The sequence below is a fragment of the Hydra viridissima genome, unplaced genomic scaffold (assembly GCF_058129835.1).
Source record: "Hydra viridissima isolate aposymbiotic clone 2 unplaced genomic scaffold, HvirCarnegie_v1 scaffold_17, whole genome shotgun sequence".
In the NCBI taxonomy this organism is placed as follows: domain Eukaryota; kingdom Metazoa; phylum Cnidaria; class Hydrozoa; order Anthoathecata; family Hydridae; genus Hydra; species Hydra viridissima.
In genome coordinates, this window is record NW_028324316.1 from 2395516 (window position 1) to 2420485 (window position 24970).

The 24970-nt window shown below is 29.6% G+C and overlaps 1 protein-coding gene across 1 annotated transcript; it reads left to right on the forward strand.

Annotated features, from left to right (window-relative positions):
* The first annotated feature begins 1009 nt into the window (after window positions 1-1009).
* LOC149877049 (uncharacterized) lies at window positions 1010-23993 on the forward strand. The gene is made up of 12 exons (XM_090074651.1): window positions 1010-1843; window positions 3019-3116; window positions 15234-15279; window positions 16365-16465; window positions 17115-17385; window positions 17533-17678; window positions 18711-18845; window positions 20939-21080; window positions 21464-21630; window positions 21814-22918; window positions 23067-23163; window positions 23251-23993. Exons 1-12 carry the CDS (start codon window positions 1186-1188, stop codon window positions 23261-23263), a joined length of 2979 nt encoding a protein of 992 aa, XP_089930777.1. The 5' UTR covers window positions 1010-1185; the 3' UTR covers window positions 23264-23993.
* The last annotated feature ends 977 nt before the right edge of the window (window positions 23994-24970 follow it).

Genomic DNA, 24970 nt, shown 5'->3' on the forward strand with positions numbered 1-24970 from the left:
AGATGGGACAAGTGCAATTTTTCTCAGGCAAATTTGAAAGGTCATCGTTTTTCCCCTGGAGCTTTCGTATATATATAAAGCTTGAATTCTCAACATTACTAAATTTAGCTAACATTTAAAGAGGAAATAGGGAATGGGGCAGGAATGGGGTGGTAGGTGGTGTTTTTTTTTTTAAACTTTTTTAGTTTTACAGTTTTCCGATTCGGTAATTTTAAATTAGACAGATATAAGATGAAAATTTTAAGTTTATAAATGAATTTTTTAACCTTGAAAAATATTCTTGCACTAGTTGGTCCACAGTATTTATTTCCGACAGAATTTTTTTACATGTAAACGTTCCGCTGGAGTGGTAATTCTGTGGTGTGAGCTTTCGATTTTATTTACTGAATAACTTGTTTAAGAAAAATGCCATCAGCCTTAAAACAAGAACTTGATCATTTTTATTTGAGTTTAGTTTTCCAATCTTTTGCTGCAATTTCGTACATGCATATTAAAAGTAAAGCGGAATGGCCGATACAGACATTTAGTGCTCAAAAAACTTCCTACGCACATAAAGCGATGCCTATTTTTGTATGTCTTTTTAAAAGCTTTTTTGATTTTTTTTCTTCTTATTTTTGATGTGATTTGTAGCTTATGATGTAATTTTGACGTGATTTGCGCTATATGATAATATTGATTGTATTCAGTATATATCACTGAAATTATGATTATGGGTAGAGAAAAAAACCGACCGAACACTATGTATCAAAGAAAAGCACTGAACTGTCATGAATAAAACAAAATCTTTCAAAAATACTGCACTTGGAAAAATCTGGATAAAATTTTAATTAACTTTAATATAATTTAACGTTTTTATTGTTGCATTAAAGAATGCGTAACTATAGGAAAATAAACGTGTAAAATAATATCAAAAAATAACATTTTGGTATGAAAAACAATTTACACAAAAGAAATTAATGCTTACCTTTTTCCTCTTTGAGCGATTGCCGACGGTCTTGATGTAGAACCCAGTTCTTCTCATAACTCAGTTAAAGAATAACATGACAGCCTAGCTGTTACATATCCTCGTAAATATATATGTAACGCTATATATATATGTAGAAATTACTTCGCAATTACAAGGAGTTGTATTAAAATGGGTATCCTAATCTTAAATATATAGAGTTCGTTTTGTATATTTTTTAAATGGAAAACTTCGACCTTGCATTAGAAGCTGGTAAAGAGGAATTAGCATTGGATCGTCCTCCGTGTTGTAGCAAAAAAAATAGCGAGTTTTTAGGAAATGATGTATCCGACAGTGGGGTTTCTATTACGAAGAAAGTTGGAGAATGTGATAATTCAAATGGCTTGACTAAGAAACATCCATTCACTGAAGATGATAGTACTAGTTTTGATACGGATGAAGTTAGTTATTTTCCTGAAAGTCATGAAAATCATGTTAGTTTAGAAGAATTAACAAGTAACGATAATGATAAAGTTGATAAACTTCAAAGCTCATGTAATAGCCAAGACCATAGTGAGAAGTTTAATTCAATATGCAATGATATGAATCCAGTTGAAAATGAAGTATCAACTACACTGACTTCAGCAGAAAATGTAACTGTAAAAACTATGCCAAATTGCAGCAATACAAATTTGCAGCAATTTAAAAATATAACTGAAAAAAAAAGTGGAAAGCATAGATTAGTTTCTTGTTTAAAGTCAACAAAATCTCATAACTGGGAAAATAATGGTGATGAAATTGAAAAAAATAATCTTGGAACTAAAACAAAAAAAATAGTTTTTTTAGAAGGAGAAAAACTTGTATCAGAATATATTGAACCTTATGATCCATGGCTTAATGGTAAGAAAATTGCAATTATGTAAAACAAATTTAATTTATATATAATAAAAAAACTTAAGCTCAAAATACTTAAAAAATGCATGTAAATAATATATATATATATATATATATATATATATATATATATATATATATATATATATATATATATATATATATATATATATATATATATATATATATATATAGATACGTAAAACTAAGTATTTAACCTTAGATTATAGTGAAAACTAATCAACTGACCTAAAAAGGGTAAATATTGTACCATCACTTTGATGATACAGTTTTAACTATTTGATGCTATACCATCAAAGTAAAATTACCTAATATTCAAATACTGCCAGCAGGTCTACAAATCTAAGGTAAATCATCTTTTTCTTATGATTTCTTAGTTATCTTAAAAATGATAAATAATAAATGAAGTATAGACAACATTTTTATCAAGTACAACAAAATATTAAAGAAAAAAGTTTTCTGTAAACTAATTTTAAGACATAAAATAGATGATTTTTAAAATTATTTAGTGTTTAGTATATGTTCTTTTCAATAACATTTCTTCTTGAACTTTGAATACAATTTTATTCATAGTATTATGTTTGTAGTTTTTAAATTATTTCAGATGGGTTAAATTGAAGAAATATAAAAATAATATCTACTTTTATGTTGACAAAAAAACTCAGACTATATTAAAAATATAAAATGTTGTTTACAAATTTTATTACAGCTAGTTAGGTCTTTTTAAGAATTTTTTTAAATTACAATTATTGATTTTATAATTTTCCTAACTTTGTAAAGAAGTCTACGGTAGTGAATATAATTTTCTGTTAAAAATTTTACAAAGCAAGTTTACTTTGTGAAAATTAAAAGAGTTTTTAATGAAACTCAGCTTTATATTTGGAAATATTTAGAAAATGTTTGGTTTTTAATTATTACTGCAAAATTTCAATATCTTTTTTTTTGAATGGCAAAGCAAACTATTGTGGGGAGCATGTCCTATTTCTCTAACCAAAATGAATCATAACACTTTGTTCGAAAACATTTAACTATTTAAAAAATATATACATTTATTTTCTTGTTATTATTTTATTGGGTTCAGCTTTAAGCTGTTTGGACTAAGTTGTAACATTGAAAATATTTTTGTTAGTCAATTAGTTTAGTAAATTTTTTCTTTGTAGTACGTACACCTTCTCATACTGAAGTTGTATCATTCTATCGCAACACTTGTCAAAAACTACGGTGCAAACCACTAGATAAAGTATTAAAACAAATTCAGGTACCTTTTTTTTTTTTGATTTAGATGTTTCATACCCTTAAAATAGCTAAAGTTATACAGACCTTTTTTATCATTGCCAGTTAAAAGCTGTTAAAAATACTACAGTAGTTTTCAAAAGTTTAGGCACACTCATTATTTTCAATAAGAGTTAATTAAAGTAAATTTAGTTAAATCATTTAAGTAATCAGTCAATTTAAATTATAGTTAAATAAGGAAGTTAAAATATTTTTTAGAGACTTAACAAGCTATATCTTATGTGTTTTCCTATACTAATTTAACAAAATAATGTTGTTAAATAATCTGCTTCCTACATTGTTCAATAGTTAAGGTACACTTTCTAAAAAACCTCATATCTCCATTACTTTCAATCTTTTCACACTTTTTTTTTTAATTAATTAAATGATATGATTTTTGATGTATTTATAAATGAAAACTAAACCTAGGTATAACAATCAAATTATTTGAGTTATTTTATCATTTTTCAAATATTTAACAAAAGGTAAGTTAGTTTTGCTGTTAAAAAGTACTAAAATGGTGAAAAAACAAATAATTGAGGAACAAAGATAGAAAATAATTGCTCATCTAGAAGAAGGTACTAAGAGCAATCAAATAATAGCTGAACTTATTTGAGTTTCAAAAAAATACATTAGAACCACCAAGGTTAATTTATGAGGTTTTTCATGGTGCCAGAGAAAAGTCAAGGTTTGGCTAGACCTTTGGCAACAAGTAGGCAAGATGACAGTTTCATTTTTACATCAGTTAGAAAGGATCCTAAACAAACTTACAAAAAAAATCACCACTTAATTCAATACAAGCCAGAATATGTCAAATGTTTATTCTGCTTTCAAAAAACCATTGCTAAGGTCATATGGTAAATAAAAGAAGATTCAAATGGTGTTGTGAAATAAGAAACGATAGATAAGAAAATGGCTCATGAAAAGTACCACTCTGGAGTGGTACTTTTCATGAGCCATTCATATAACATATAAAGGGAGAGGCTCTATTGGTATCTGGTTATGTTTTAATTACAAAGGTATTGGTATGTGCCTAACATATTCCAGTAGAATCAGCTCTAGATTATATGTTAGAAGTTTCAGCAAGATGGTGCTACAGATCATACTGCATATTACACAAAGGAATGGTTTGAAGAAAACAATATTGTAGCAATGACTTGACCACCATATTCACCTGATTTGAACCCTATAGATAACATCTGGGGATGAATAGACTGTGAATTGGTAAATGGTTCAAATTACAGCCTGGAACAGCTCAAAAAATTGGTAAAGGAAATCTAGTATAGAGTACCAGTTGAGATGTGTAACCATTTTATTGAGTCTATGTATTTTTAATGTTTATAGTATTTTGTAAATTTTTTAAAATTTAATATCTTTATGAAATTCACTATTAAAAAATAAAAAACCCTAAATTAATACCTTTTTTCTTTATTTTTGTTATTAACAAAGATATATTAACAAAAAATAATGTTTACATACTTATAGCCCTTTTTCTGACCAATCAAAATAACTTTTTAATAAGTTTTTCTACAGCTTTCATGTAACTATTTTCTTTTAGTAAATAATGATAGTTATTATGTATTTTTTTATAGGTTTATTGAACTTGGGTAAATAGTTGCTTTTTCAGCAAATGAATTAGGTTTTTTTTCTGGTTATGCAATCAATTCTATTGATATGTATAGTTAACACAATTTTAGATGTCTAAACTTTTGGGAAGAGCTTCATCTAGGTTTCCATTTTTTATAATTATTTTCCAAGTAAGTTTGAAATAAAATTTGAAAAAAACAATGTTTTAAAATAAAAACTTTTGTCTAATCATAAAGATTAAATGGAGCAGTATTTGTTTGACTATCTGGTATTACAAAATTTCATACATAAAAGTTTGAAAAAAACTTTTTTATATTTTTTGGCATTATTGTAAATTGAGATTTAACACTCCAATCAATACACAGAGATTCATAACTTATTTATATGGTTCTTCAACTGTCTGCTTCCTGCTCTTCTTAGCCACCACCACGATGATTTGCCAGGGGGGCTTTCAATTTAAATGCACAGTAAGAAGTCCTGGTCAAGATTCATACTTTTTTCAGAGTAGTCATTTATGCATTTGATTTTGCAGACAAATCAAACGGAAAAATCTGATGCTGGGAGGAAAATTCATAAATATTCCAGCAGAATATCTTCCTACCAACTCCCCTTTGATTTTCAGGATAAAAAAAAAAGAACCAATATTCCCCTCTCATGAAGGTGTGTGTTCTTGTTGTCATATCATTATTGATTTCTTCACTTCAAAGTAAGACATCATCTAGATATTAATGTTTTAATAGCTTGTTAATGATTTCTTCTGATTGCTTACATCATTATCAGTGAGATGAAGACAGCCCAACAGGTACAGAGTGTCTGTAAAACATTGTGTTTGAATGACATTGTGACCAGGTTCAGACATCCACAAAATTAATTGTGCTAGATAAAATAAATTTGATTGCTAAATTAATCACATATTTTCGAGTAATAAAGGAAGTTCATCAAAGATCTATAACATTTATTTTATGTAAGACAATTATTAATAATTATAATTGAGAAAAATTTCTATTTTGAATTAAAAATTTTCCAAAACTTGTAAGTTTTTACAAAAATGTTCTACCAGGATTCTGGGAAACATTATATATATATATATATATACAGTATCGGACAAAACATGGTGGACAAACTCAAATTTAGAACAAAAGTTGATCAAAAACTAAAAAAAACTAGTAAAACAATTGAACATATTATTTTTTATGTAGTTTATTATGTTGTTAACAAAACTTAAAACTTTTGAATCATACTAAAAATCACTAAAAAAGTTTTAAAACACATTTTCCCTAACAAACTACATTTTTCTTTGGACAAAACAAGGTGGACATTCAAAAAATCGACTGAAAATTCAAAAAACTTCAAAAATTAACTTATTATTTTTCAAAAAACTTCAAAAGTTGACTTAATATTTGGTAGGACCTCCTTTACTTTTAATTACTTCTTTCATTCTTCGGGGCATAGACGCAATTAATGAGTCAACCAGTCTCATATCAATCTCTTGCCAGGCCTTCTCGATTTGTTCAAATAATTCCTCACTGGTCTTCACATTTGCACGCTCAATCTTATTGTCAATTATTTCCCACAAATTTTCTATGGGATTCAAGTCAGGGCTTTGTGCAGGCCACTCCATTATGGTGATATTCTTGTCCTTGAACCATTGTTTTACAATTTTTGGCGTATGTTTGGGATCATTATCCTGTTGAAAAATCCATTTTAGGGGCATCTCCCATTCAGCATGTGGTAACATAACATCTTCCATTATATCTTTGTAAACAAAGCGGTCCATAATTCCATTAATTTTGTGAATAGGACCAGTTCCTAGTGCTGAGAAACATCCCCAAACCATAGCAGACGTTCCATGCTTAACACTCTTCTTGGTATATTTAGTATTGAATCTGGTGTTCTTTGGTCTCCAGACTCGCTTCTTGCCGTCGCTTCCAAAAAGGTTATATTTTGATTCATCACTAAAAAGTATGTTTTTCCACTGGTCTACAGTCCAATTTTGGTGTGCTTTGGCAAACGCAAGTCTTAGCTTTCTATTTTTAAAGGAAGTTAGCGGTTTCTTGGCAGGCATTCGAGAAAACAATTTTGCTTCGTTAGCTCTTCGTCGCACAGTGCGATTAGAGATTTGTAGTTCAAGTTTTTCGGTTAATTTTGTGGATGACAAAAATGGATCTTTTTTAAGCTCTTTAACAATTATTCGATCTAGTCTTTGTGTTGTTTTTCTTGGACGTCCGCCCCGATGGTTTGTTTTATAGCAGTCACGAGATCCAAATGATTTGACAGTTTTGCTTACAGTCGATTTAGCTATATTATATTTTCTACAAATTTCAGCTTGACGTTTTCCGCTTTTAAAATCTTAAATAATATTTTCACGTAAAACACTTCCTAATTTGTCGTAAGCCATTTTAAGTTGCAATTTTTGCAAAATTTACCCCATATATCATGAGTTAAATCTATTTTTAGTTTAATTGAAAAAATAATTGGCCAGGCGTTCCAAAATCTATTTATTATTTTAGAGTAATGTTAGGATAAAAGTGAAAACAAAAGAATGCGGTAAATTGAATAAAGACAATGAAATCTTATAAAAAAAGCTTCGTTTTGATTTGTCCACCTTGTTTTGTCCAAGGAAAAATGTAGTTTGTTGAGAAAAATGTGTTATAAATTTTTTTTGTGATTCTTAGTATGATTCAAACGTTTTAAATTTTGTTAAGAACATAATAAACTATTTAAAAATTAATATGTACAATTGTTTTACTAGTTCTTTTTAGTTTTTGATTAACTTTTGTTCTAAATTTGAGTTTGTCCACCATGTTTTGTCCGATACTGTATATATATATATATATATATATATATATATATATATATATATATATATTAGGGTGGTTTTTTTTTTTTTTAATTTGATGTTGCACACCGTCTTATTTGGTGAGGTTCAATAAAAAAAGTTCACAGATAATTTTTTTTTGCAAACTGATGATGGGAAGTGGTCCCCCACACCTGCTTTGTAACCCCTTCATAACCCCGTTTTCGTCTAAAATGACATATTTCTAAAATGTATTAAGATCAGTTAGTGTCAGTGTTACATGCATCAGTTTTACTTATTAGGGTTATAAAAATTATAAGAATGTATATAGCAATGACCTATTCCCAGACTCCACCCTAGAAATGATAGGTCCTGGACCTGTTTTTTAAGCCCTTTTGAGACCCGTTTTTGTCTAAAATAATATGTTTCAGAAATCTATTAAAATCAGCTTGTGCCATCAGTTTTACTTATTAGGGTGATAACAATAAAACAAATTTATATAGCAGTGACCTATTCCCACACCACACCCTCAGGGTGCCAGGACCCGGACCTGTTTCTTAAGCCCTTTTGAGACCTGTTTTTTTCGAAAATGATAAATTTCTGAAATGTTTTTAAACAAACTATTGCCAGTGTTACGTGCACCAGTTTTACTTTTAGGATGACGACAACTGTATGAATGTATATGGTGGGGGTAACTTGGGGCAAGGGGAAGGGGGTAAAGATACAAAAAGCTGTTATAAGTACTTAAAAAAGGTCCTTTTTTAACATTTCTTCAGTTTTTTTAATTGTGAGTACCAGTGGCCCATATGCCCAGAATGGTGTCCCTCTACCAGCCATTTCTACCTCAGCCATAATTGAAATTTATAAATTTAAAAATAACAAAAAATATTGTGAATGAAACTTTTAAAAGAATTAAAATTTTTCTTATGCCTTTAAGAAACATATTACAAATAACAAATTTTAAAATTATTTGGATGAAATAACATACATAATTTAATCAAACCTTGACATATAACTAAATTAAAATATAACAGAAAAACAAGATTAAATTGTTGTTATTTGGAATGATTATGGCTTAACTGTTTCTTTGTAGCTTCAGTTGAAAAAAGTTTTCTATGATACTCAACTACTTGGTAGAGAAGCTGACGTTGATTATCATTTTTTGTCAAAACTTCATTAAAGTCAGTGGCTAATTTAACTGCCCGTTCTGCACAGTCATTAACCACTTTCATGGCACAAACTATCTTACAAGCAGACTTGTAGTCATCACGATTAGCCCAAGTTTTAGGAGACGATGTCAAGAATTCTTTTGGTAGATTGAGAGAGTCAAACAAGTTCATTGAGCGTCAAGTAACAAAGTTAGCTATAGAAAGTTTAGAGAATGTATAAATCTTGTTTGGAGCAAGTCTTCTATTGTCACCTGGCAATGGTTCTTTTTGTAAGGCATTTACAATATCCATTTTCTCTTCAACAGAAATTTTATCACTGAATAATGGGAGAGCAGCTAGATCTTTACTTAAATACCATAACTGAAGTTTAATTTTATTTTTTGCAACATTTGCAACTTTGCTGTCAACTTGACAATAGTTCTCAATTACTTTTAAAAGAAGGAGATCATTTATTGGTGCTTCTGTTGTGAGAGGTGCTGAAAACTAGAAACATGCATATATTGTGGTTATGAAGAGACATATTCTTCTTAAAATCCCAATTTCTTTCTCTGTGATATTCAACTGATGACAAAAACCAAAAACTTTTAAACAGTATATACCTTTAGCCATCCATCTTGCACGATGGTAAGCCCCAGGAATGCAAATAGTTATTGTATCATTATTTTCTCCCAAAAGGAGAAGAGCTAGTCTTCCGAATTCTTTATAATCATCACGTGGTTGCGTTTCTTTTAAGTATTTTTTCAAATTTTCCACCACATTGGATTTTCGAGATGCAAGCCACTCTTTTTCAAACTTTGTAAGGCATCCAGCTCCACTTTTATCACTTTCAAGTGGTTCAAACTTTGATTTTTCTATTAGCTCCCACTGGGACTTCACTCTACCAAAAAGTTCAATGTTTGGTCCTTTTGAAACAAAAAACGCATCAAACACTGCATTTGCACAGATTTCAAGAATATGATGTCGACAAGCTAAAAACAAAACTCTTCGATTCATTGACTTCTGTATGACAGTTGTTGCCCCATTATGACTTCCTGTATTACTTGCTGTTGTGTCAAAGCAAAGACCTGCAAGATGCTCCTCAACGCCAGGCCATTCATGAATGAACTCAACTACCTTTTGTCTCATTAGAGGGCCAGTACCAGCAGGTATCTCAGGGATCCCTAATAATTTCTCAATATCCAAACCAGATGCAACAATTGGCAGACATTCACGTCTGGTTCTAACAACATTCAACAACATTTTGCCATCAAAATGAGCAAAAGTGGAACCAAGGGTTGAAAATTTTTTCTTACTGCTATTGCATGAGATTCACGGGATGTAGTTCGAGCTTCCATTAGAGTGGAACGTGAAAATGTTAGTTTATTTACATCAATACCGATTGCAGCTAGGGTTGATGTGACAACCATCATTGCTTGTTGTGGTGTTATTTTTGTTCGGTCTAATGCTGCATGAAAGAGTTGATTGTCAAGAATACAACGTTTGGATATTGTAATCGAGAGATGGCTAGTGCCCATAGTAGAATGTTTTGAATTATTTGTACGATTAAAAGCTTTTTGTGTTTGAATTGACATATCGCAGTCAGAATTTTCATCCAAAGAGTAATCTGAATTGTAATCCATTAATGTATCTGTAGATATAATCTTACTTTCTTTATGTTGTTCAAAGCGCCTTTTTTCTTCAAGCTTGCGTTTTCTGTATTTTACAACTGCTTTCTTATACATTAAGTCTTCCGATGTCATTAACATCTTTCGGGGATCTCTCTGGTCTATTAGAAATTGTTTATCTTCATTTATCTTGATGAGGCAATCCCATTCACCATGGGCAATATCAAAAAGTGTATTCATCTTGGTAGTGAATTTTTCTTGATAGCTATGTTGAGTAGCTGATTTTCTACTTCTGTGCTTAGACACTTGGACATGTTGCTTGTGAATACTCTTTAGTTTAGCAACTACATTAGGCTTTGCTATAGTTGGAATATTAGCTTTAAACCAGAAAATCATAGCTTCATCTGCAACTGTGTTACAGGATATTGAAAGAGTTGACTTTTTGATTATTATTTCATAAAAAACTCTACGTAGGGCAACACCACTTGTTGGCAACTGACTCGGCCCATCTATTGTTGAGATAATATGTCCAACTAGCCAAACATTTGTAGTTGAGCGTGTTGTTTTCTCTGAAGCAGCCATCTTCTTAAGCTATATTTTTATACTTTTTTTACTATAATAGAAAGAATATAATAGAAATTTAACATATATATATATATATATATATATATGTATATATATATATATATATATATATATATATATATATATATATATATATATATATATATATATATATATATATGATTTAACATATATATATATATATTAGGGTGGGTCGAATTTTTTTATCTTTCCTGTACATGAATAAAAAGTTGTCTTGGCATCAGTACAGTATGAAAATAATATTTAAAGATTTTTTATGAAACGTTTAGGGGTCCCAACTTTTGATTAAAGCCTTACCTTATTTGATGTATTTTAACCATTTCCTTGGTACAGTTTAAATACGTACCAACTATAAATCATGGACTAAAATGCGTTGGCAAATGGTTTAGCACGTAACTACAAGTGCTAAAAAAGAAATGGAATAAATTTTATAACGTTATTTACATGTGACGTCACCAACATTAGCAACAAACCATGTGCTGGATTTTTTAGAAACAAGCAAAATATCTAATATATTATTTTGTAATTTTATTTTCTTCTTTGCAATAATAGATCTATAGTAAAATTCAAGTAGGCTAATATAGATGTATACTACAGTAGGCTATAGTTTAGACTGTAGAAAGATCACTTCGTTTAACATGTAGGCCTATTTATGAGAGGGCTAAACATATTATAGTCTGTATAAATATTGGAATATTTATTGACTAAATTCTTATGAAAAATTGTTTTAACAGCTTTTATTTATTGTAACCATAACTTGTTGTAGTTTTTTTTATTATTTTAGACAAATATATTAAATATCCATATTTATGTGTACACGAAGTGCAACTAAACATCCATTGTTTGGACAGTTAGTTGATCTTCCTGAAAATCAAATCCCATCATATGAAGACGTTATTAAGGCGTTTTATTATAATCAGAAAACAGTATTAGAAATTAGCTTGCAAGAAAGATATTCAATTTTAGCAGACAGAGTGAAATGTATTTATTCAAAAGCAAGTATTCCCACAATGGAAGTGAATAGCACAATCATTAGGATTAGAAGACTTATGGATAAAGTACATACACTTGAAAAATATTCAGATGCAAAAAGAACATCAGACACGTTCACTGAGAAGTTGAATTCTTTTCAGCAGTTATTTGACATTTGCACCTGCAAATGCTTTGATTCGGGCATTAGAGATAGTAACTTATGCACGTGCCCACTGCCAAATAAAATTCCATTGGTAGAGTGGGATTTCTGGTTTGACCAGAAAACTGTTAGAAATATGATAATTGGTGGAGTAGACAAAGAAACGACAGCAACACTGGAAAAGAGACAAAAACGCAAGTTTATGAAATTAGTGTGTGATGAAGCACAGTCAAAAGAGGTTGAATATGAAACTGAGGAAGATATTGATGAGGATGAGCGTAACACATCTGAAAGTAATTATACATCAGAGGAAGAGACAGTATCAGTGCAGAACAGAAACAAGTACAAGGAATTATGTAAAGCAGTTGATCGATGCAAAATTAGCAGCAGAGATACATGTCTTATTGTTAATGCTGTTTTAAAAGACCTCAGTATGTTGTCTTCAGCAACAATTCTTGATCCTTCAAAGCTACGTCGACAAAGGAATTTCTGGAGAGATACTCTGGTTGAAGAACATATGCAGAGCAATAAGGAATTGTGCTGTATAGGCTTTGATGGAAAACAAGACGTTACATTAGTTGAGAGTTTTGGTTGTAGAAGAAGTAAAAAAGAAGAACACTATAGTATTGTCTCGTATCCAGGAAACATATACATCGATCATGTAGTTCCTGAAAGTAGTAAAGCTGCTGATATAACAAAGGAGTTAATGTCAGTTATTATAGAGACAAACTCCGTAGAAAGCATTCAAGGTGTTGTGTGTGATGGCACAAATAATAATACAGGTAAAAGCAACGGAATCATAAGAAAATTGGAGGAGAACTTAGGTAGACCATTACAGTGGTTGGTATGCCTTCTACACTGTAACGAGCTGCCATTTAGAAGGTTTTTGGCAGGCGTGGATTTTGCTCGAACTACAGGACCTTCCACATCGACAGGTACAATTAGCTCAGCTCTAGAATATGATCCGAATGAATTGCCTGTCGTTAATTATTTGCCCATTACTGGTAAGGTGACTGATTGTGATGAAGCTGTCAAGAAGGATCTTAGCACAGACCAACTGTACTTTTTGAAAGCATGTCTAGCAGTACAGCGTGGACGTCAGGCTTCTACAGATATTGATTTCCTCGAGAAGAGTTTACCTGGAAATATAAGTCATGCTCGGTGGTTGACGAAAGCCAACAGGATTTTGCGTCTCTACATGTCTAGAGAGGTGGCATCTGAACCTCTCAGAAGAGTAACGCATTTCATTTTGAACTTTTACGGACCCTCTTGGTTCAAAATCAAATCAAATTCTTCTTGCCAAAATGGTGCTAACAACTTCTTTTACTTAGTTCAGTTGTTTCAGGAACTTGATGCATTAGATCAGGCTGTGTTCAGGCAGGTTCGTCCTGTTCTCGAAAATAACTGCTACTTTGCACATGCTGAAAACATTCTGTTAGCTGCAGTTAGTGATAGTGATATGGAAGTCCGTCGTTTTTCAGTAGAACAAATAATAAGAGCAAGAGAGAAGCAGACTAATAGTAACATACCGGTTCGCGTCTTTGATAAGAAGGATATAACATTAAATTTGGCTGCGACATCGTTCATTAACATGATTGACTGGGACCAGAGTAATGTTACATCTCCTCCGATGCTATCACACCTTTCAAATGATCAACTTACACACATCCAATACTACTGCCCGATGTTCCATGTCATTCACAGGCAGTAGAGAGAACAATTAAAGACGTTAGCGCTGCGAGCTGTAAAGTTTATGGGAGAAAGTCCCGTCATGGCATGGTGTTACAGAGTAAGAAATCCATATTAGAGATACCAAAAATAGACAGCAAGAAAGATTTTATTAACAGTTAGGTTAAACAACTTTGTATTGTTGCTGTTTAACATTGATTCGTTACAGTTTACATTATTTTTAATTTGTAATACATTGCAATACATTACACTAACATTGGGTATTTATGTAGTCTTTCTAGTCAGAGTTGGGACCTGTAGACACTGTCCATAAAATAAAAAGTGAGGTTTTTTCAAACGAGTACATCAAAAAGCAACTTTTTAGACATGTACAGGATCTCCAACTTAATATTTTTTACATTTTGACCCACCTTAATATATATATATATATATATATATATATATATATATATATATATATATATATATATATATATATATATATGTATATATATATATATATATATATATATATATATATATATATATATATATATATATATATATATATATATGATACACCCCCCACCCCCCTATTTTCCCTACATATTTCAATAATGAAATCAAAATATCCATTTAGGAGCGATTTTTGGTAAATAATGCTGAGGGGGTAAATCTAAATTTGTTTGTACTTTCCAGTCTTCTGTGAACTATCTATGTTGTCACATTCTAATACTTTATATTATTTTTTTTAGATCAATTTATAGCAGTATTTTGTATGAAATAAAAATAGAATTACAAGATTAAGATATTAGACAAGTTTTGGTCAATTTAAGGTTCCGAAATAGGGTTTGGGGGACCAATTCCCATTTTCAGTTTGCAAAAAAATTTTAACTATATACTTTTTATATCAGACCTCACCAAATAAGAGGTTGTGCAATTTAAAATTAAAAAAAAAATTTTTTTCCATATAAAATAAAACCACCCTAATATATATATATATATATATATATATATATATATATATATATATATATATATATATATATATATATATATATATATATATATATATATATATATATATATATATATATATATATAATTTTGCCATCCTTCTGTTATGCAGACAGTAGCTTGGTCTTGTTTATATTTAAGATAAAAGTATCCATAAGATTGAAATAAGCTGAAAAATTTTATTGACCTTGAATTCAGGCAGCAACTATCTGATAATTCTAATTGATACCTCAGTCAACTGTCTTTTTTTTATGATTACTAGCTTTTGCTAAAGAAGGTATACAATGTTTAGTGTTTTTGAACTTTTATTATATGCAGTCAACAACATAGAAATATCTGTAAAAAGTAATTTTCCCTTGCATCCTTTGAAATGTTGGATGTTGTGTATTTTTATCATATTGATTTTTATCATAGTGATTTTTATCATATTGATTTTTATCATATTGGTTTTTATCATATTGATTTTTATCATAGTGATTTTCATCATAGTGTTATGTTAAATGGATCTGTTATTCTAATGTAGGATATTCCTGATCTTTCACAGCGAGCTGGAACATTAGTACTTAGAGGTTTGTTTTACACTTTGTTATTCTAAAATTATTGCTTAATAAAATTCAAAGTAAACTTCATAAATAAAAGAAGTTCAGGATAAAAACCTTTTAAAAAATTAAGTTTTTTAAAAAATGTTTGTTTCATGTGTATCCAAGAATTTATTAAATGTAAAGGTGCAAAATTTATTATGCACCTTTACATTTTATATATCCTCAGAAAATCTTTCATATTTCAGCAACATCTTTCTATCAGCATCTTCTTTATTCAAGAAGCTAAATTTGGCTAAAACAGTCAAACCAAATGTTTGCCCCTATGAGTTCTATAAATCTTTAAAAAAACAATATTTTAACTGCTCGGTTTGTTTTTTTTGTTTTTTTTGTTGTTTCTATATTAGAGCTTTTTTTTTTTTTTTTTTTTTTTCCAAAAAAAAAAATCTTTTTTTAAAAAATTTTATTGCATTTAAATCTTACTACCATTGCACAAACATTCAAGCTAACTTGTCTAAACTACCTATAGATTATTAACTTGTCTAAACTGCCTATAGATATTAAGTTTTTATAGCAATAATTTTATTGTAATTTATAGCAATAATTTTATTGTACCTTTGGAACAATTGTGGATTTACTTGTCAAAGTCTTTAACTAACAAAGTTATAAAAATAGCTTGCACTTAACTTTAGCAGTACTAGAGTTAATACAATTTTTAAGCAGTCATAAAAGATCTTTGTGTTGATTGTAATCCTGAATCAACTCTTCTTTTTAGTAAAATCACATTTTATTGCAAAATTTTATCAGTTTTGTATTTTTAATTACTCCTAAACTTTTTCTTTGGCTTGTATATTCAGTTTGTAAATTTTTATTTTGAAGAAGGTATTATACTATTGTCAGCAAGTAAATACTCCATTAATCTGCTATTTGATTTTATAAATTGAGCATCTGCTACAATAAGCCACAGTCATACTTTTGTGAAATCTCTTTTTTAATTTCAAATTTCTTATTTATATTAAATATTTCTTATTTTACCAATTTTAGTTATTGATTTAATGCTATAAATGTTTAATTGTATGTGTAAATAACATTTTTAGAGCTTTTAATTTATTCAGGTTCTCGGCTAGATAGTAAATCATGTGAAGCACTAGAATCAATATTTCGAAGAGTGCAATATGAAAACTTAGATATTGAGAATTGCGGTCTTGAAGAAGAGGTACTTCATCCTGCTAACTTTTCATATTCCATCAAATGTCTTTTTTTACTTTAATTATTTTAATGTTCATGTAATTATTGTTACCAAAAAATGCAATAACTACATTTGCATTAGTATTTGCCATATTAGCAATGAAATTTGAAGTGGTCTCTACAGAAATGATAGACTTTTTTTCAAATTAATATTGCAATTTATGTAAGATACATAACATCTAAAATGGAATGCTTAATGCATGTGTCAATTAGTCTAGAAATAAATGTCACTAAAAAATATAGAATGCTTAATGCATGTGTCAATTGGTCTAGAAGTAAATTTTACTAAAAAAAAAAATTCTGGATGTGAATTCTAAAAAAATTGGGTAATTTTTAAAAATTCATATCCATCTTGCTCATAACCAGAGGTAACAGTTAAAGTTTTATCTTTTTAAGTCACGAAGACTTCATCTTATATTTTTTCTTGGTGATTTAAGTTGCATTTAATTTTCTGAAACTTTGAATTTTGGTTGAATAAAGTAAAAAGTTTAGTTAAATATTTTTCTTTTTTTCTCCTAAAGACTTTAAATTGAGTAAAAAAATTTAATTTATGTTTTTTCAAGTTTTATAAATTCATGTTATGAAAGTTGTATAGATTAAATATTTTTAATTTTAAGGGAGCTTCTGCATTAATTGAAATGATTGAGTTCTACCGCTCCACTTGTAAACTAAACATAGCCTGTAACCCTAAAATTGGAGTTCGGGGTTGGCAAACATTGTGTCGTATGTTAAGGAAGACACCATGCTTAACATATTTAGATGCTAGAAGGACATTACTGACAGATGTAACTATGGCATGTTTTGGTAGATGTCTTAAAGCTGATCCTTACCTTAAAGTTTTACATTTGGAAGGGGTGTTTCTTTCTGGAAGGCCTCTACTTATTCTGAGTTAGTATTTTATACTTCTGGCCCTATGTTTATAGGAAATGTTATGTGAATTTTTTTTATATTTACAAATGTAAGTGCTTTGTTTTTTAAGTCTTTAATTTGTAGTTTCTGGCATTAATACCTCTTAACAAATTAATGATTATTTAGCTACTGCTATGAAGTACAATCACATATTGGAGGAGTTATACATTGGTGATAATGATTTAACTTCAAGTGATGGTCCTCCACTTGGTGCCATGCTTACATATAATACTACCTTACAGTTGTTAGATATTCGAAATAATCAAATAAGAGTAAGATATTTTAAAAGTAAATAAATACTTTTAACTAATGATCAACCATTTATTAAAGAAGAAATCAATTGTTCTAAGGATAATACAAACATCACATATAAATATGCTAAAAAGTATATTATATCTTAAAATCTAATTGTAATAATTTTATTGTTTTACATTTCTATAGAAGTGAAAAAAATAGTGACAAAATTATTGTTAAAATACATTAGAGCGATATTTTTTAACTTTCTGTTAAGCTTTCTGTTTCACTGTGTTTTTTTTTTTGTTTTTTTGAATTTGAAAAAAATTACAAAAAAAAAGTTACATTAAAATTAAAAGAAGCTGAATATTGTTTATAGAGTCTGTTGTAGTATTATGATAGTCCAACAGTGATATTTTTTTTTTTCTTCTTGAAAGAAGCGTCAATAACATCATTAACAACATTAGCTTGACATGGTAATAAAGTGTAAAGATTTTACCAGAATATGTAAAAAAAATCAGAATATTTAATAATTTTTTAAAGCTAAGCAACTGAATTAGTATGGGTGGAAACGAAGAAAAATTCAAGAGAAGGCCTCCGTTTGCTGTTTATTTAAGTTAAAATGGAAGAGGACCAGCCATATACTCTCTAAAAATATATCAACTCACTCTATTGGACAAGTAGTCTAATACTCAGATTGCACTACTAAGAATGCATGTTTAGAATAAGTAATTAGTAATAGTTTTATTACGGAGAAGAATTTTATTTCAGAAAGTAGTTTCTGTTTTACCCCATTCCGCCAAGTCTAAGAGTGTGTAAAAAGTCTAAGAGTGTATGCAAAGTCTAAGAGTGTATACAAAATTTAGAGTTCTCTTCTTTTTGAATAAATTTGTTAGGGATTTCTTTAAAAAGGCGTAATTTTGTTTGAAGAAAGTATTTTAACTGATTTTTAAAGTAAAATGTATTTCTTTTATTTTTCCGTTTTTACTTACAATCATTATGTTTTATATTTAGTTATAGTCATCAAATATTTAAAAATGTTGTTCTTTATTCATATTATTCTTGCTTAGGATATTGGTCTGGCACATATTAGCAATGGGCTATCAGATCAAGCTGATCAACCTTTTGGTGGTGGGTTGTGTTCTTTAATCATTTGGAACACTGGATTAACTCATGAAGCTATGAGTTATCTTTCAGAAGGCTTGGTGAATTTTTAAAATTTATTTTTGTTAAAAGGAACAGCAGAAATGTTATTACAACAACTGTTTGTATTGATCAAAAAGTTGACTGACTCAGTAGATTTACTGAAGTAGTCTTAGTAAATTAAGATATCATCATTAAAAAAATATGATAAATGAAAATAACCATTGAAAAGCCAAAATGAAAATGGGATTTAAAAAAAGATTAAAGTGCTCAGCTATGAATACTGTCTTGTAAATAAAAATGCAGGGTGACCCAAAAGTTTCTACACACTTACGTCTAGAACTTAAAATTCAGATATTTTTGAAAATTCTGAAACAGTAAAATTTAATCTGCTTTCATGATCATAATAAAACAAAGTCTTGAGTATGTTAACAACCTGTATGATAGCCATTATTTGTTCAGCAGTCAAAGTTCTATGACAAAAACATTCACAAAAAATTTGGATATATCAAGCCAATATGTACTCCCATTCATTTTTAATCCTGGAAATTAGCTGGTCCTTTGTTAGAACTCAAGGTTCTTTATATACCTTATCCTTTAAATAAGACCAGCAATTTTCCAGAGGATTTAGGTCTCGAGAGTTTCTTGGCCAATCTGTCCAAACATTTGTGAGATTCTCATTAATCAGTACCATTGCAGTCTTTGATGAATGGCACTTTCTACCGTCTTGTGTCAAGTTGCATTTTTATGCACTAGAAATAACTTTTATAATTCATAGCTTGTTTATAAACTGGTAAAATACTTTTAATATAATAATCACTGTTTACAGAGATGTTTTGGTTAATGAAATGCAGCTGAGTTTTTTATCGTGTAGAAACTTTTGTGCCACCCTTTTTAGGGAAGAATTTGTTAATATATTGGATTCAAACTTTATAATTAACTTGTATGTGCATGTAAGATATCCACAAAAAAAGTATATTATTACTGATTTTATAAATTGGTACGAAGAAAAAACCTTTTATAAAGCCTTTTAATAAAAAAAGAGTTTTCATTAAAATGTTTTGTGATAGTAACAAGGTTTAAAGCAAACAAATAAAACCTATCATGTACTTCATCCTAAAGAAGTTGTAGAGAAAGGGTCCAATGATTCAGAAACAATCTTTTTACGATTTTTTGACTCCCGATTTTGAAAAAGAAAAATAATGCACTGGGGCACCAAAAATGTTTGAAGATGAAAAATTGGAATCAATACATGTTGAAGATCCTTCCAAAAACTTAAAAAGCAGTCAAAGTCTTTAAGTGTTGAAGAGTCAACTGTAAGCAAGTATTGTAAACTGAAACTTGGAAATTGACTCGAAAGAAAGAGACATTCAAAAGCAGTTTCAGTGTACAAATTCTTTCTTTAAAGACATGAAAGGAAGTCTTGAGAAATGGCTTCATTGTGATGACCCTAAAAAAAAAAGAAAACCTGGTCAGCCATCCCTATCAATGGTAAAGAGGAATGTTCATGTGTGTAAGGTTATGCTGTTTACATCATAAGATCAAAAAAGGGGTGGTGTATTATGAGCTACTTAAACATCAAAACATCAAGAACAGTTAGTCAATTTAAGCCAAGTATTAAAAGAAAAATGTCTTGAATACGTCAACAGACATGACGATGATCTTTCAACTTAATGCTAGAACACAAATTGGTGGGTTAAAGAATAAGTATAACTGCTTAAGTTGGATGTGTCACCTTACCCATCATACTCACTGAAAATTGTGCTATCAGACTACTATTTATTTCAATAGATTCTTAATCACTTCAATCTTTATGAAGACATCAAAGAAGGGGTGGATTAATGGATACTTCAAAAGAAACATCTTTACCTGTGCAAAATTGATTTCTCCCTTAGGGGAATTCATTTGTCAACTAAAAGACAGGAAAAGCTTATGGCTAAAAATGGAAAATGTTATAAATCTTTTAAATGTATTTGTTTAAACAAATTTCTTTTACTTTACATAAAAAATGGTAGAAAATATATCCAGGTATTCAATACTATAAAGGCTGTTTAATAAAACACAAAAAAACTAGTTACAAAGGAAATAAAATCAATGAAAAATCAACTTATATTTACACATACAATTTATTTTTTTATTTTTTTATTTTTGTTAGATCAAAACAAGATCATTGAAAGCTTTGAATCTTGGGCAAAATCGTATAGGTGATCTTGGAATGCAAAAGCTGAAGCATGGTTTAATCAAAAATAAATCACTTAGAAAAGTTGGACTCTTAAATACTAAAATTGGAAGTGAAGGTAATAAAAAGTTGTTGTTTATGTATTTTAATGGTGATTTCAAAAAGATTTAAATATACTCTTCATAGAAACTTAGTTTGAGAACTTGGATGCTGCAGATTCTCTTAATGGTGATCTATCAAGTAGAAAGTTTAGGCTGTCTCGTGTAAACACATTGAAATGAATCAAAATTTTTTGTTAGTTCAGTTTGATTATTAAAAAATGTTTTAACTTTAAATGTAACTTTAAAGTATCATCTAACTTATACTGAAGTGTTTAGTCTCTGTTTTAAACTGTTTATGTGAATAGATTTTCATTCTACACTGTATTCACCAGTATTCTACCTTGTATTCAAAAGGTTTAATGTGTAAGTAATTAAGAAAAACATTTTTTTACAACTAAAGGTGCAGTTGCATTAGCTGAAGTCTTGGCTGATAGTTTAACTTTGACTAGAATTGATTTGAGAGGTAACGAGTTGCAAGTGGCAGGTTTAATGGCATTCTCAATGGCGCTAAAAGTCAATCAATCTCTAATTAAGCTTGACCTTGATAAAGCTATAAAGAAAGAACCGGTTTGTATTTTTCTTTAGTTGTTGTAATTATAACAAAAATAAATCCCTTTTTTTTTCTTATAAAACTTTATAAATTTATAGTTGCACTTCTTTTTTTTTTTCTGAGTTTTCTTATTCAATTAAGTTTTTATTATTATTTTTCAATTACGTTTACGTGTTTGATATTTCATTTATTGTGTTTAGGGAATGGAGTCAGTAATTCAAACAGTATTGGTTGATATTTATAACTATTGTCATCGCAACAAGCAACTTTGTTCACCTTTAGTAGTGTCATCGTCAGTTGATCTTCAGTCTTCAGACTCCAATTATAGTCTGACCAATATTCTAGGTAAAGATATTTTCCACCCAGAAGAATTAAAACAACCTATTATACCTTTTAGTCCTGTTGTTAAAGAAGATATCTTTGATGAACAGCTTAACCATCCATTAACGTCTTCTCTGGAAATACCTGTAAGTTTGACGCAAGCTAACTCTTCTGCAGTTATAAATCCAGTTTCAAAAGTACAAACTAACTCTGTATCAACAAAGCCATATGACCAGGTTGCAAAACGAGAGTCAAGATTTTCAGTTACAAAGATACTAGATACACTGGGTAATCATGCTGCAGGTGTGGCAAACAAAATTGCAACCAACGTTGCCAGCATCGATCTGCAATTAAAACGAAACAACTCTAAAGAGCAACTGGAAATTAAAAGTACCGAAATGCATGCTGTTTTTGATAACACAAAGGCCGAAGATCTTAATGAAACGCAAGTATCATTAGTCACAAATACTTCACACGAGAGTATCCAACTCTCAGCGGAGGAAAGGCTCAGTTCATCTTTTACCAACGGAAATTATAGTTTAGAAAACGGTAGCCAATTAGAAGATGATTTTATTTATATGAGAAGTATTGGTCACAAGAATGCTTTAGAGAAAACTCTTTCTTCATCTCTGCAACTAGAAGTTTGTAGTTTTTCTGCTGAAATAAAAAATCCTGGGGATTTATCTTTAGAAGAGAAGTTCACCTCAACAAGTGAATTATCGCTGGAAAATGCAATGATAAATACAGACTTATTAAATCAAACAACGGATATGACATGTAACGATTTTGAATATAAAATAAGCATTATAAGCCCGGTTTTACTACAAAGTAACTGTAATAATTTGTGTGAAAAACGTGACGATGATTCAGTATCCATTACATGCAATCTAGAGCAAATGGCTTCCTTCGAAGATGCTTGTTCTGTGTCAGTTCTTTCTCCTTCGACAAAAGTTTCAAGTGATACTTGTGATCTGCCTCTTAAAGGTTCGTTATTTCAATTTTATAATTTTTTTTTGAGTTTATTTTTCTTGTGAAAAAAAAATTCGAAAAGTCCGAAGTTCTCTTTTTTTTACCTTGAATATTTAAATTTGCGAATCGCTTGCCAATTTTTCAGACGAAAAGTTTCTTTTAGTTAATCCAAGTAGCGGCGATATAAACAACTCTGTTAAGACGACCTTTGATATCGAACTCCCACTGGATGAATTTGAACGTCAGTCTATTGTTCCTGGGTAATTTTTATTATTTCGTAATTCAAAACAGCCTTACCGTTTTAAAATATTTTATAATTTAATTCGTTTTCTAATTTCTTTTTTTAGCTCGTTGAGGTGATACTTATAGTGGCAATTAGGCTCTGGAAATTTAAGATCTGCTAACGGTTGAAACAAACGAGCAATTAAACTCTGATAAAGCAAACAATTGCGGTTAAAAGCGTTACTCAAATTCTAATGCACTTCATCTTTATAACTTGTCATAGTTAAAGTTCTTTCGCGTTCTAGCAAGAAATTTTTCTTTTTGTGAGAAAGCATATCCTTTTTGCTTTAGCATATCCTCTTTGCATTAGACATCAAGAACCTTATTTTAGGCGTATTTAAAGTTTTTTTGAACGAGCAAGTTTGTTGCTTTCCTCTGAATACGTCACGGTCTTCAAAAAAAAAAAGCACCCGATATAGCATTAAAAGTTTTCAAATTCGATATTATATATACATTATTCTATTTTTATAAATCTTTGTCATAATGGTGTTAAAAGTTTTGTAATATTAAATTATTAAATATGACATTATTTTATACTTACTGTGGCTTTAAACACGACATTGTATATAAAGTAAAAAAATTCGAAATAAGAACGTTGATGTGATATTTTGCAGCAATTTATAACAGGTTTATAACGGGTTGTAGTTTATCAATAGAGAGCTTACGATATGAAAACTGCAACGGCAACGGAGACGACAAAGATCTGGATCGAGCGGTTGCGACTTGCAGTTGCGGTATTCAAATAAATATAGTTACGAATTTCCGCTTCATAAAAAAGAAAACATCTTGAAATAAACAAAAAAAAAAATTTAAAAAGTTTATTGTTGTATTTGTTTTTGTATTATTTAATAATAATTATTGTGTGTGTGTGTGTGTGTGTGTGTGTGTGTGTGTGTGTGTGTGTGTGTGTGTGTGTGTGTGTGTGTGTGTGTGTGTGTGTGTGTGTGTGTGTGTGTGTGTATATATAGACATATATATATTTATGTATTTATACTTATGTATATATCCTAAATTTGTATCAGAAATTAAATAATTACTTTGTTACACTTTTGGAGCAAGAACTAATTTGATTCATTTAAAAGCCGTTTTCAGAAAACATGAATTTCAACGTTTTGACGTTGCGTAAAAAGTTTTAAAACGGCATTTCAGGGAATCCCATCCATTGCGCATGCTTAGTGTCAAATATTTATCATAAATTGTAGAAGTTGCCGTTGCAGTTTTCTTATCGTAAGCTCTCTATTCTCTGTTTTATGACTCGAAGGGCCAAATGGCGGTTTTAATGAGGCGAAAATATGTTTATAGTAACTTTGAACTCGTTTTATACAAATATCTGAATCTTAAGGATAATTTGCATTTTGTATTAAGTCGTCTTAACAGGGGGTAGAAATTCTAGTTTAAATTAACGTCTCTACTCAAAAAGATTATTTTAGTCTAACCAGGTAATCTATAATTCAATATTACTGTAGCTTACAATAAATATATGGTAAGCTACAATATTAGCGAATACACACAGCTATATGGGAAGCTACTTATTATTAATAAATTATAAATAATTATATAAAATTTTTTATAATTAATAAATTATATTTTTTTCAATTAAATTGGACCGTTTTGTGATTCCCCCTCAAGCCCCCTTATTTAAAGCCACGGACAGCAGTTTTTTTTATGTGAAATCGTAGAGATGGAGATCTCCGTGGAGATATTTGATGGGGCCCTAACTGGGTATAATCCTGTTAGATAAACTATTATCCATAATGAAGAATTTGTATGTATTTTACCGAGACG

Coding starts and splice junctions, on each gene's coding strand:
- LOC149877049 (XM_090074651.1), top strand. CDS start 1,186: ATGGAAAACTTCGACCTTGCATTAGAAGCTGGTAAAGAGGAATTAGCA. Junction 16,466..17,114: donor ATTGCGGTCTTGAAGAAGAG/GTACTTCATCCT, acceptor TTTAATTTTAAG/GGAGCTTCTGCATTAATTGA. Junction 22,919..23,066: donor TTGTGATCTGCCTCTTAAAG/GTTCGTTATTTC, acceptor AGTTTCTTTTAG/TTAATCCAAGTAGCGGCGAT.